At 41.8% G+C, this 12,822-nt stretch overlaps 1 protein-coding gene and 1 long non-coding RNA gene across 21 annotated transcripts in view; one reads left to right on the top strand and one right to left on the bottom strand.

The window, feature by feature from the left end:
* The window catches only part of FAT3 (FAT atypical cadherin 3), a 426,083-nt gene extending 419,349 nt beyond the window's left edge, over nucleotides 1-6,734 (top strand). For all 20 annotated transcript variants that reach the window (XM_080567237.1, XM_080567235.1, XM_080567238.1 and 17 more), the window contains one exon: nucleotides 162-6,734. In XM_080567237.1, the coding sequence (XP_080423363.1) occupies nucleotides 162-781 (620 nt within the window). In that variant the 3' untranslated portion in view covers nucleotides 782-6,734. The remainder of the gene's footprint in view (nucleotides 1-161) is intronic.
* On the bottom strand, nucleotides 3,296-12,329 carry LOC308182741. The gene is made up of 2 exons (XR_013942064.1): nucleotides 11,801-12,329; nucleotides 3,296-9,972 (listed from the first exon to the last, which is right to left on the bottom strand). It is a non-coding gene; the product is annotated as an uncharacterized lncRNA (long non-coding RNA).
* Nucleotides 12,330-12,822: the final 493 nt, after the last annotated feature.

Here is a 12,822-nt window from a genome sequence, read left to right as displayed (position 1 = left end):
GAGCATGGCTGACCTGCAGCGATGGCCTGTGGCGCATGCTGTGATTTAAACGTGCTGTGAGGATTGAGAGTTTGCTCTTTAGCAAACTCCAGTGCATGCTGGACACCCCCTTGCCATTAGTGTCCTCATCCTAACAGCTCTGGTTCTCTTTCCCGTTGCAGCGTATCATTGGGATACCTCTGACTGGATGCCAAGCGCTCGTTTATCCGACATCGAAGAAGTGCCCAATTTTGAGACGGCAGATGGAGGCTCGGCTCACCATGGCAGCACCAGAGAGCTGGAAACAGATTACTACCTTGGTGGCTACGACATCGACAGCGACTACCCTCCCCCTCATGAAGAGGAGTTCATGAGCCAGGACCAGTTACCACCTCCTCTTCCAGAGGATTATCCAGACCAATATGAAACCCTTCCGCCCTCGCAGCCGGTCTCAATGGCAAGTACGCTCAGCCCCGACTGTAGGCGACGGCCGCACTTCCACCCCAGCCAATACCTCCCTCCTCACCAGTTCCCCCATGAGACAGACACTGCAGGGGCTCAGACTGGGAACGAATTTAGTACTTTTGCTGTTGGCCCAAGCCAGAACACAGAAAACGTTAGTGCAGGTAAGATGCCCTTATCCTTGCACAACTCCCTAGATGCCTCCTCTTCTGACGTCTCAGCCAGCTGCGGCTTTGATGACTCTGAAGTAGCCATGAGTGACTATGAAAGCGTGGAGGAACTCAACCTAGAAAATGTTCACATTCCATTTGTGGAGACCCAGCATCAGACACAAGTGTAAAGGAAGCTCCATTCTTCTTCTTCTTCTTCTTCTGTTTTTTCTTTTTTTTTTTTTTTTGTCATTTGGTCCAATTAATAGTATAAATATTGAGAAGAAATTTTGCTGAAGGTGTATCTATATATATTGGGCAATGCAAAAATACAGTATAACCCATTATTAACTTGTTCAGAAATGATACTGTATGTGCAGACACGAAGAGACCAATTGCATTAAGTATTACACATCACAAAATTGTTACAGACAATCTGGAGAGTATGTACCTTCTATTTATTACCAAGAGTAAAACTGAGCATTTGAGGAAGGGGGAAACGATCTCATTGCTAAATAAAAATTCCTTCTCTCCCTCCCACCATCACCCAGGGTTGGGGTTTGTTTTTTTTTTGGTATTGTATTATTAAAAGTGTTACAGTGTTATGATCTCCCTACAGTATTAAAGAACTGGTATGGATCATTCCAAGATGCAATATTGCATGAAATATTATGTCAGCAAAAGAGTGAAAGCAATTGATTGCTGAGGCTGCTATGTACAACATGTCAGATGGCTTAAAAATCAGCATTTACAAATTGATGTATCAAAGGCAAGCTACCAGTCATTTGTCCATAAATATTTATCTACCCTTTTGTTTGTTACATAGCATTTCATTCTACTTTGTGTACATATAGCACAACATATATACAACAACATATATACAGCCTATATTTACTCTAAGTTGGCCTGCTTTGGTTGCCGTGTTTTAACACCTGATGTCAGATGCGTGTGTACAACTTCACCTGTGAGAACTCTAACAATGTCAGAGTCTGGTTCAGTACCGGCCCGGTTCTGCCTCAGACGTGTACCTACAGCTTCCCTTGACTTCTGTATGCAGCATGAACATGGATCTGAAAACATCTGGCAAACCTAAGTATCTATGTAGTGTGGCTGATTTTTTTGAAATTCCTTTCTTGGGCAATCACCTCTTTAACAGCAGTCATCATGCTACAATTATTGCAGTAAAATTAGTTGCAATTAAGTTGCATAAAACATTGCTATAATCATATATAATGTTAGTTTAACATCATTTGGCAAATGTCCATCCTTAGAGTTTATGGGATGAGCTGTCAGCTGCTGTAAACTGACTCAGTCGGTGGAACTGCACGGATGGGCCACGGCCAGAGATCTGGTTTTAGATTTTCTGTCGGATGTGTGTGTGATTTCATAGGATTTGAGGACTTCCGAAGGTTGTTTGCAGACTCTAGGATATCATGGAATGAGGAAAACCATGGCATCAACTATGCTCTTATGCTTCCCTCATCCTCATTGGAGTAAATGACCTTTCACAGTGATTGGCCCGAGCAGCTAAGTGCAATATGGAAATACGGCATTTTCACTCAATGTATTAAAGCAGAATACATGTACCCATTGCTCAGTGCTATGAAAATGTTTCTACCACCTCATTTTATAGCATCTTTATACCTTATCAATGAATGTGAGTCTGTAGTCTGCATTACTGCTGGGGTTTCATCCATTCCTGCCATGGCATAATTCAGTCATTTTGAAAAGCTATTGAATACGTCATTGTTATTAATGAGTAGATTCATTAACAGGTTTCCTATGCTGCTTTCCATATCCTGTCTCGTGGTCAAACATGTTAACTGAATAGGTTCATCAGTTGTATTCCCGGGCGTGTGCTTGACTGATTTGAGCTTCACCCAAAATTAAGTTGTTGTCCATTTCTTGACATACAAAAAGTGTTCATTCACAGATTAGCCCCAACACGAAGAAATTATTAATAGAATATAATTGAAATAATTGCAGCTTGTAACACTTTTAATAAAACGGGATTTCTAAAATTCTCAGAGTAGGTACAATATGCAGCAATTCTTCATTAGAAAACAGCTCATTTATACAGGTACATGAAAAATTGAGTGAACTTCTGGAAATACCATATACTGCACATACAAGTATTATCAAGTACTTGTCCACAAGTAGTTCCTGTCCATTGAATTTATGAATGTCACTTGGTCTTCTCAAAGTAAACATGCTTCTGTAACAGTGATATATTCTGAATGTGCACACAGTACGTTTCAACTCCCTTTCCCTGCTATTCTCCCTGTGTTTTCAAGAAAAAAAATAGTAATGGAAATTTGTATCGCGATTGCAAGGAACTGAGGGATTTGCCAATAAACCATGAAGTGGTTTGGCAAGCCTTGAGGCACAGACAGAGGATGATTTGCATAGTTCATGAAGTCTGTGTTGCAAGAAATGAGATGCAAGGATTAGATTGATGTCTCTTCAAGATTAGGTACAACTGAGTTAGAAAAGCAAAGCTGCAAGCTTAGCTGCTATGAAGCAATTTTAAAGCTGGTATGACTTTCTGAGAATGTGATAGTCTCTTAGCATCTAGTTGTAGTTTACATGGGGTTTGCTCCTACTCAGTTTTGGTGTGAGACATTTTTATCTATTATGCAATTACTTCTGTTTTAGTCCCCAGCTAGTTATGAAGTGTACTTGTCATCTTCTTTTCTGTAGCGAAAAATCTTGAGTAAGCCTGAGACTCTGATATCAAAACTTTACTGGGACATATCAGAAGTGTCACAAGGGAGAACACCACTGGAGCCTAGCAATTGCCATACAAAAAAAGATCAATGTTTCTTACCAAGCTTGTTGCCTCAGTAATATCTTGTTGGTAGTGAATTTTACTAGTAAAATATGCATAAATACAATGTATAGTACCTTTTCTGTTTTGATGTTGTTGCCATTTCATTTCACTGAATGCCTACAAACTAAAGTGCTGTGGGGAAGGTGCCAAGGATCACCGTTCAGCCTTCTCTGTCCCACTCATTTCTATACCTCAATATCTCCTCCCCTCCAAATCAAATGAGCCTAATCTATTTTTTCCATCTCAAACAAATGCCCCTCTGTGGATATTGGTACTGATGTGGCCTTTCTGGTTTTGTTCTGGCCTTTTTGGATAGTGATAAGAACCTGAATGCAGATCTCAAGGTGAAATACCTCTTAGGGAGTAAGATTTTTGTATTAACATCCTCTTGTTAATCCATACTATTTTCTTTTTAATTACTGCTCTACGTGGACAAGCCCTAATTTTCTAAGCTGGAAGATAACAACACATGCACAACCTGATGTAAGAATTAGTGTTTATGTTATTCCATCCAACATTTAATTCTTTTTCTGCCATATGGTGATTTTTATGTTGCTGCTCCTGCCATTGCCAGCTCCCTGCTTTTGTTAGAGCTGATCTGGTTGGCCTTGATCCTGCGTGTCTGTATTTCAACTCACATTCCTGTAGATGGCTCCACCACACAGTGTTTTCTTTCAGGATCTGCTGTAAGAGAGGTTTCACAGACTTAAGTGCTTTGCACTATCAGTGAATTAAAACCCTTAGGATCAAGACAGTTTTTGCTTTTTGTAAAGAAGCAAACCAAGAAATAAGCAACTTTTAAAAATTCAAATACCTGCTTGTGTCAAAAATCACTGACTTTACTGAGGGGTGTGTGTCTGAGTAAAAGGATGCGTGTTCTCTGTGTTTTGGTCCAAATGCCATACACACGGAGAGCCTTTTGATAATTCTGGCAGTGGGAAGAGCCTTAAAGTGACTGACATCATAATTTACGCTGCCAATACCAAATTAAGTGGCCTTGTGCAAAAGGGAAAAACAGGCTTATGTACTTTTCTGAAATATGTTGATTATTTTGCCTTTGGGTTATAAACATCCTAAAAACAAAACAAACAAAACAAACCATAGTCCCAAAGGTACCGCATGTGATTGCTATCCTGACCCAGTATCTTATAGCTGGGCACAGAGCCCAAGGTGACACAAGGAGACACAACAGCACCTCCCTCCCACAGGGCCAAATGGACAGCCCTGCTAGAAGACCACCGTAAAGTTGCCTTCCTATCGGCCACTCCTATAGGAAACAGCATAGGAGGGCAACCAGGAAGATGTAGTAGAGATTCACTGCAGTGCTGTGATTTCCACACAGTCCAGAAATTTTCCTAAAGCTTGGTGATGTCCTTAATCCTGTGCTATCCCGTGGGTTTCTTTAGCCTGTAGAGCAGCACAAAGCTGGAAGGAGCCAAAGGCTAATCGCTGCCTCTGTTTTCCTGATAGAAGAAAACTCTGTGCTCCAGCACGGGCTCTACCCCTCTGCATGTCCCACAGGCAAGTTAGATTTAGGTCTTTGGTATTTTTCTTCTCTTTTCTAAATTCTCTAGTATAGTCCGAAGTAGTGCTGGCCTTGGTGTATTGGTGCCCTCTTCAGTGAGAAACTCAGCCTGGACACAGCACGGTGAGGCAATGCACAATGCCGAAACGCTGGTTATTAGGGGGGGCAGCAGCCTGTTGTCTCTGAGAGCCAGACAGGTGGTAATCTTCAAGAATATGACATGAAAATTGTTGCTGTTGGCTCAATTTAACATCCATTGTAAAGAAACATATGGGCAGGACAGGAAAAATGGTTAAAAATATGGTTGTACTCCTCATCAAGCTCCTGTTTGAAAAGCTAAAGGAATGCTATAGTGCATCCTTATAGCTGGTAATAACTGCATACACAGGAGAATTGAAGATGCCCTGGACCAGTTCTGCTACACTTCATTTGGAAAGGTTGCATGCTTAATAATGGAGAAAAAAAAAAAGCAATTTAAAGCCAGTAGTGAAAGTACATTTATGCTTGGTTGGTATTTTGGGGGATCTATTAACTGAATAATAATGGATATTTCATATGTTTCCAAAGAGAGAGCTACATCTTAAAGTTCATCTTCTGATCATTTACCATCATTTGCCATGCAGTAAAACTGTGCTTTTAGCATCTCTGTCGCTCTCAATACACTAAACTGTGAATAGAGCCTTAGAAATTTAGAGTATTGCCCATTATCCGTGGCCTTTAGCCTGTGTTTCATAAACTTGACATTTAACATCTCCATGACCAGAAGGAGCATTCAGTTAGTAAATCAGCTGCATCGTCACAGGGATGGATGGATGGGGAGGAAATGAAATTAAATTCATTTCATTATGTAATAATGAAAAGCAATAACTACAAGTATGTCGTATTACACAAAGGCCATAAGTAATCTTTACCAGTGTTAAGAGTGCACTTGAACTGTATTGTGGAAAGAGATTGGAGCCCTCAGAACTGTAGCATTCTTCTGTCGTAGGAGTACCTGAATCGCTGTTATTTAACAATGCAATGAGCCCATGCTGCCGCTTTTCAGGAAGTGACAAAGATATTTAGGAATGAAAGCAGTTCTCTTTAAAGCACTGTATCGGAAAAGATTGTCTTGTAAATTTTACCTGTCGCAAGCAGGCTGGTTTGTAAAAGATGTATGTTTTGGTGTTTAAAAAGAAGTTTATAAAATAATGTATATAATGGTTTCAAATTACCAGGCTTTTGTAGATATTTGATGCCAATCAGGTCGCTTTAATTTTCTTTTTGTTTGTCTGTTTGTTTGGTATAATTCTAAAGGGTCATCAAAGTTGGTTTAAACTTTTAAGGTAACAGCAAAAAAAAGTTTTAGATTTGAAAACTGGTACTTTTTAATCATTTCAAAATGTACTGTAACTTTTCTTTTGGTTCTGCTCTTTTTGTTTAACTTTTTCTGTTTTTAAGAAGATGTTTTTTATTGACTTTTTTTAAATGAATGTGTTTTGCACAAAAAAAAAAAACAACCCTAGAGATATGAGTTTTATGCCATTTCAAGTAGTTATTAAGAGATGTCATATCTCCAGTGACAACAGATTAAACCTTATGCAAAAGGGAAGGTTTATCACTTTGAGTGGGTATAGTCCCTCATCCGAAAACTAATTGTTCCTTCATAATTGCTGTTGGCAGTATTGTCTTGTGTTCTTTTGCTATAAAAACAAAACAAAACAAAAAAGTGTACAGGTTTGTAACTGCCAAAATTTGCTAAAGTTGATGGTTAAAACAAGTTTTCCAAGTAAACAAAAAGAAAAGCCCAGCTGTGTTGATTATTTCTTGGTTTTTCTCCTACTTTCAAAGGAGGGAACAAGATAAGACATCAATTCTGCAAGGAATGTAGCATTTCATGACCTCACTGTGTGCAGTCTTGCACAAAATGCTACTTTTTTGGACTCTTCAAATTCATTTCATTATTACATGGCAATTCTTCCATAGGGGGCCCTGCTCACACTGCAGAGCTCTTGCCAAGAGTTGCTTGGCTGGTGTGTGGACACTAATGTGGTTACCTAATTAAAATCACAACCTTAAATGATGCAAAGGGTATCAACACATCATGTAGCCATCTAGGCATTGAGCTCCATCAACTGAGCCAAGTTCAGGGGCAATTCAGCTGTTCTGGGTTAGCTGCTTAGCAGGGGAATGAGGGATGGGTGCTCAGAGGTGGTGTGTAAAGCAGCAGCCTGCTCTGCAGTGGAGAAGGACAGGTTTGCTTCCTGCCATGGGCATCTCTGTCCTCCAGCATCATGGCACCAGCAGCTGGGACCAGCTGGGACAAATTCAGGTAGGAAGTCTCAGGTATGTACACACTGCCCCAGACAGAGCCCTTATTGTGCTAGGCACAATACCCAGTCTGCTGTGGGGTTGCATTCAGGGATGAACTCCATCTACGTCTCCTTGAACACGTCTGATCCACCCCACAGCCCAGTGCAGAAAGAAGAGACGTTCCCTCCAGGGCTCTTTGAGTGCCCTGCCATGATGCAGCCAGGAGCACGCCTTGCACTACCAAGGAGGAGGGATGCTGCTTGCAGTGTGGTATCCCATTAAAACGTGAGACTCAGAGCAGTGTTTTAACTAAGCCCACCAGCCAAGGCACAAATACCCCTTTTCAACATTCCTGAAACAGGATTTAAACTGTGGAAAGGCAGAATACCAACTCAACATTAGAAGTCTCTCTTCCCCTGAGAATAACAAGATTTTTCCAAGAATGGACAAGTAAGCCAGTTTCCTATTTATTTCACTGTTTTTATATTCCCTGCTCGTAGAGGAGCTGTTCTGCTTTCCTGCATTTCCCAGCAGATTTTGACTCAACCTCAGTGAAACATTCATGGCAGTGGAAGTAGTGACAGAGGTCAGCGAAGCTCACTGGCATAGTGAGATGGAGCAGAGAAGTGGACAGGGAAGACTAGTTTGGAGAACATTCAGGATGAAACGACTTAAAATTCCTGCCTCAGTTTAATGTCCAGAGCTAGAGAACGACATCAGTGTTTCTTTTAGGATGGAAAAGATGAGAACTGAGATGGCAAAGAGGTCAAAGCTCACGCAAGTGTCCTGTCAAAAAGGAATTGCCACCACTGGCTGTCCCCTTAACTCGCACCAACAACACACTATTTCTTCCTGCCATGTGTTATAGTAACAGGTTGTGCAAACTTGCAGCATATCCAGGTGAACATGGTGCAAACCAGCTTCCCCCACTAACACAGCCAGTGCTGCCAGCGAATAAAATGTCACCCAGCAGCAGAAGTGGTGTCTAAATGTTAGGAGGTAAAATCTAATGGGAAAAAAATGGAAAGAAGCAGGTGCTAAAAACACAGCTCTGGTGATTTCAGTGGACCCAGAGTTTTATCAGAAGAATCTTCTCTTTTATTTCCACAGAAATATCTGTAATGCAAAACAGCATGGAAAGCAGGGCTGGCATTTCCAGCCCTTCAGAAACAATTAGGAGTTGCCACAGTTCTCTAGGGATCGCTCATCTGGAAATGAAGAGGAGAGTCCTTCCTATCTGCAAACTTACCGAGCATCTCAATTTTCAGATCAAAGACCTCTCCCTGCTGGTAACATCCTTTCTGCTTCCCCTTCTCATGCTGCTTGCCCCCAGTCTTATCACTCAATGGGGAAAAGTCAGTGCAATGACTTTGACTTTCTCTCGAGTTCAGAGAAAGCAATTTAGAAGCCCCCTGCCTCTTTTCAGCCGGCAATCATATGTTACAGGGAAGAAAGCCTTTTCCAAAGGGCACACCAGCCTGCTGGAGGAAAGGCTCCTGGCTGTAGAAACATGCCCGGTTCCATGCAAGAGGAGGCATGGAAAATGTAACAGCAGTTTTTTTTCTCTTTTAGTTTAATTCTTTCAGGTGTATGTTCTCCCTAGAATACCTCTCTGCAGCACACCTCGCCTGAGCTCCCGCCAAAGCCGAAGGACAGCAGCAGGCACCTCCTGCAGGAGATGTGCTCTGGTGCAAGCCATGGTAAATCCACTGAGCTCTGTGGACACAACTGCTCTGAAGCTGTTGCCTAAGGAAGAGAAAAACTACAAAGAAGCCGCACAGAAGCTGATTCCCACTGTCCCACTTGGCTGTTTCTTGGCTTGCTCAGACATGTCATGAATTGCTCTCAAGGGAATAAATGCTGCTGTAAACTGGCCAAGCAGAGAAAGCAGTTGCCTGCCACTGCCTATTGATCAGTTACATGGGAGTGTTTGCAGGGACACTTGTGTGGACAATAACAAAGAGAAAAAGAGAACAAACTTCTTTTATTCAAGTCACTTTAAGTGATTTATTTAAAATATATATATACATATAGAAGATTATATAAATTAATTAAACACAAAGTTATAAGGTGATCATGTCTTTAAAAAAAAAAAAAAGGATTCGAGTAGCACTAGTAATTCAACCTTACTACAGACGAAAGGTGACATGCTGATTTTATTAAGTCCATTAGGTCACTCCTGTTGTCTTCAGCGTGCCTCTGACTTCACTGGGTCTCCCTGAGAATGGGATGTTTGCAACACGGAGAAGAGAAGCAGGAAGGATTTCTCCTGGAAATTGTTTGTTAGGGGAACTGAAATACCCTTGTTCAAGGTAGATGTGAACTGACAGGTTGCAAGGAGACCAAGTGCCTGCCATTCCCCATCCCACTTTGAGCAAAGCAAGGCTAACAGTTTCTGTGCATCTTTTGGTCAAAGACTAATACCCAGAGCACAAGGGCTTGCTGCCTGCAGGTTTTCCAGCAAAAGAACTGTGCCTTGTGTTTCCTTCCCCACAAAGAACAAAATAGGGTGAGGGTTCCTCGCATATCTCCGGTGTTGGCATTTCCGTTTGAGCCAGCCATCCTTGGCTTCTTTACATTCAGTGAAGGGATCTAGGCACTTCAGGATGCAAAGTCATCTAATCCTGTGTTAATGTCTACTTTAAAAGGACAACAGCTGAGAAGAGCTCATGTGTCTTCAGCGGCAATTAAGGATTCCAGATGATAGCCTCAGCCACGAACTTCTATCTTGGATCCTATGGATTCCACATTCAGTGCATGTTTTGCGTCTGGGAATTGTTCATGTAAATTGTTTTAAGCATCTTTACTCATATGAGTGAGAGAGATTAGCAAACCAGACAGAGGCCAGGAGAGCCATTGAAATGGTTGGGGCATATGACATACGGGGAAAATTTAAGGGACCCAACTTATTTGGTTCTGTGATTCTATTTCTGTGCTTTCTGTCCTAAGAAATAAAATGTTTTCTATTCAGCTGAAATCCATCTGTTGCCATGTATAAAAGTTATTTGCCTTTTATGAATTACAGTAAACCTAAATCTTATTTAGTAGGTCCTCAGGAAAAAATACCTTTATTATCTCTGCTTACTGTTCAGTTCTAATAGTACTAATTGATGCAAACCTCAAAATCACATTACTCTATGAAATATGTATATATATTCCTAAAGAAAGAAGACAAAGATCTGATTAAGATCTAGTTGCAAAGTTTCTGCTAACAGATGCTGTCTTAATATTGTCCCTATTGAATACATCCACACATAGCCTGATGTAGCCAACAATACTCGAGCTGAACACCAGTACACCTGGGCAGTCAGGGAAACCCACTTAGTGCACAGGATTTATTAGGTTAACCAGTAGCCCACTTTTTCCTCCCTCCCTCTTTAATAAAACTGGAAGCCTTTAGGAATATTGCTTTTTCCAGAGGCCTACAGCTGTGAACCATGCAGTATGGGCTCCTGGACAGACATTCACTACAGCAATCTCATCCTCCTAGGGCAGGAAAAAAGCTGGAGCTCCTCCACCTATGAGGAAAAGCATCTGCACAAACCTCTGCTGGTGTAACTGCAAGGAATGGGATGCTTAGGTACTCACAGAGCTGGTGCTGATATTTACATAAGAAGCAGTGGAGATCCTGGATCAGGAAGTCCTAGATCAGCACACTAGGTCCTGATCTACGAAGAATCTAAGTCAAAACAGCAAGGCTGGAGGCATCCAAGCTTTTTTTTCAGGACAAGCTAAAGACTGTGCTCTTTATCCTTTCTGTGAACATCCATTAGCTAAAATGGGTGAGCTCTGCTATGGCAAGAGGATGCGAGCTTACTCTGTCCTTCCAAAGATGAAGGATTTATTCAGAAAACAGCAGGACCACATCCAGAAGTACCAGGAGGACTGCAGTGCTGTGAGATCTCATGTAAATACAATACTGTAATATTGCTAAGTGCCAAGCTTCATCTGTGTTATAAAGACCTCTCATTTTGGAAAGTGGCATCATTTTTTCCCTGGGCCAGAGGTGAGGATATTTACATTTCTTTGATTCTCGTTAGTCAGTAATAAATCAGAGCCATGTCACTAAAATAAATAAATAAATAAATAAAAGCCTTGTGAGTGATAGCAAACTGAAATAACTTAAATAACTTGAGAAGAACATAATCATTTGATTTTAAAAGTACTTGAAGGCCTGATCATCCAGAGTGTTGGATACTGCCATTTGATCACCTTCTTCAAAAGAAGCTTGGTGACCGCAGTACAGCCTCCTCCCACCATCACTCAGGTTATTCCCTCAGGCTGCCTGTAGCTGGGTGCAGGGCAGCACTCCCCAGGTAAGAGTCTGGGTACACAGAGACCTGAATTGCTTCAACTGGTGATACTAAGGAGGTTGGTGCTTGTAAAGCAGCCTCTACTTAGAGAATTTTGCTTAATTTAATTCACTGCCAATTAACACAAAATTTGGTTACTCATTTGGGTAGCAAGGAAAAAAAAAAAAAAAAAGAGAAAAACATAACCAAATAAACAAAATGCTAGGGAACCATTTCTCTCACAAGCTACAGTCCCCAGGCATGTCCTTACCCCAGTGTGGGTGGCCCATGACCGCAGTCCCCCCGAGGTTCCTTCTCTGGCATGGAGTGTCTCTTTCCAAGAGCATCCCCAGCCATGTCCCCAGCAATGCCTCCATCCACGTGTCTCCTCATGCATCTCTTCCCATGTTGCTTGACCCTTGCAGCTAATGCTTTTCCTTAAATATCTTTGAGCACAAAGTTTGAGCAGCCAGTATGTTGTTTGCATCATTTGGGGGGCTGGATAGAACCAGCTGTGTCCAGCAGGGGACAGTCCCTGACCTCCTCCCACACAGGTCACCCCCAAACCTCCATGCTACCAGAACCCCGCAATTTATGATCAACACGGTGCCCTCATTGCCTTGTGTGCTCTCTTGATCCCCTAGTCACTGTCCCAGCTGCACGGATAAACTTTAGTTCTTGCTTTTTGCTCTTTCCCCTGAGATCCTGTATTTTCTACCTTCCACCATGATAAGAAAGCTTCCCATTATCTTCTGCAACAATTGCCATATATTGCCTTAAATATAGGCAGGCCAGGCTAAGAGCTGAGACATTTGCCACAGCTTGCCTCAGCTTTTACAGCCCTACAGGGTGCTGTGCTGCCTCTGAGCAAAGCTTCCGAGCCCTCACTACTCTGGTGAGTAACCTGGTACCTCCGGTATCAACATCTCTTTCCTTCAGGCTGGTGTCGTCTTTGCTAGCACTGTAAGTATCTCTTCCTTGAGAACTGCAAGCTCAATAGCTGCCTAAATTTATTTCAATTCAGAAGTTATACCAAACACCCTTACGGTTGAGAAGACAGTAGAATGAACCTTCAAAATGCATAGACCCTTTGAGAGCAGACTGCAGACCTGTGCAGAGTCACAGAGTCTGGTTATCGTTGCACTGTATGTTTCAACGTAAAGGAAGAGAAGTAAACTCAATGCCCTTTGACTGTCTTGTCCTCAAGGACTCACTCTTGGTCTAGAGTCATTTACTTGACTAGTTTGCCATGAACTATAGTGGGAGTTTAGGCACCTGGGTGACTCACAGACA

Source organism: Anser brachyrhynchus (genome assembly GCF_964034855.1).
Source record: "Anser brachyrhynchus genome assembly, chromosome: 1".
Classification (NCBI taxonomy): domain Eukaryota; kingdom Metazoa; phylum Chordata; class Aves; order Anseriformes; family Anatidae; genus Anser; species Anser brachyrhynchus.
The sequence above is the reverse complement of the archived record's forward strand: the minus strand, read 5'-3'. Positions and strand labels throughout refer to the sequence as shown.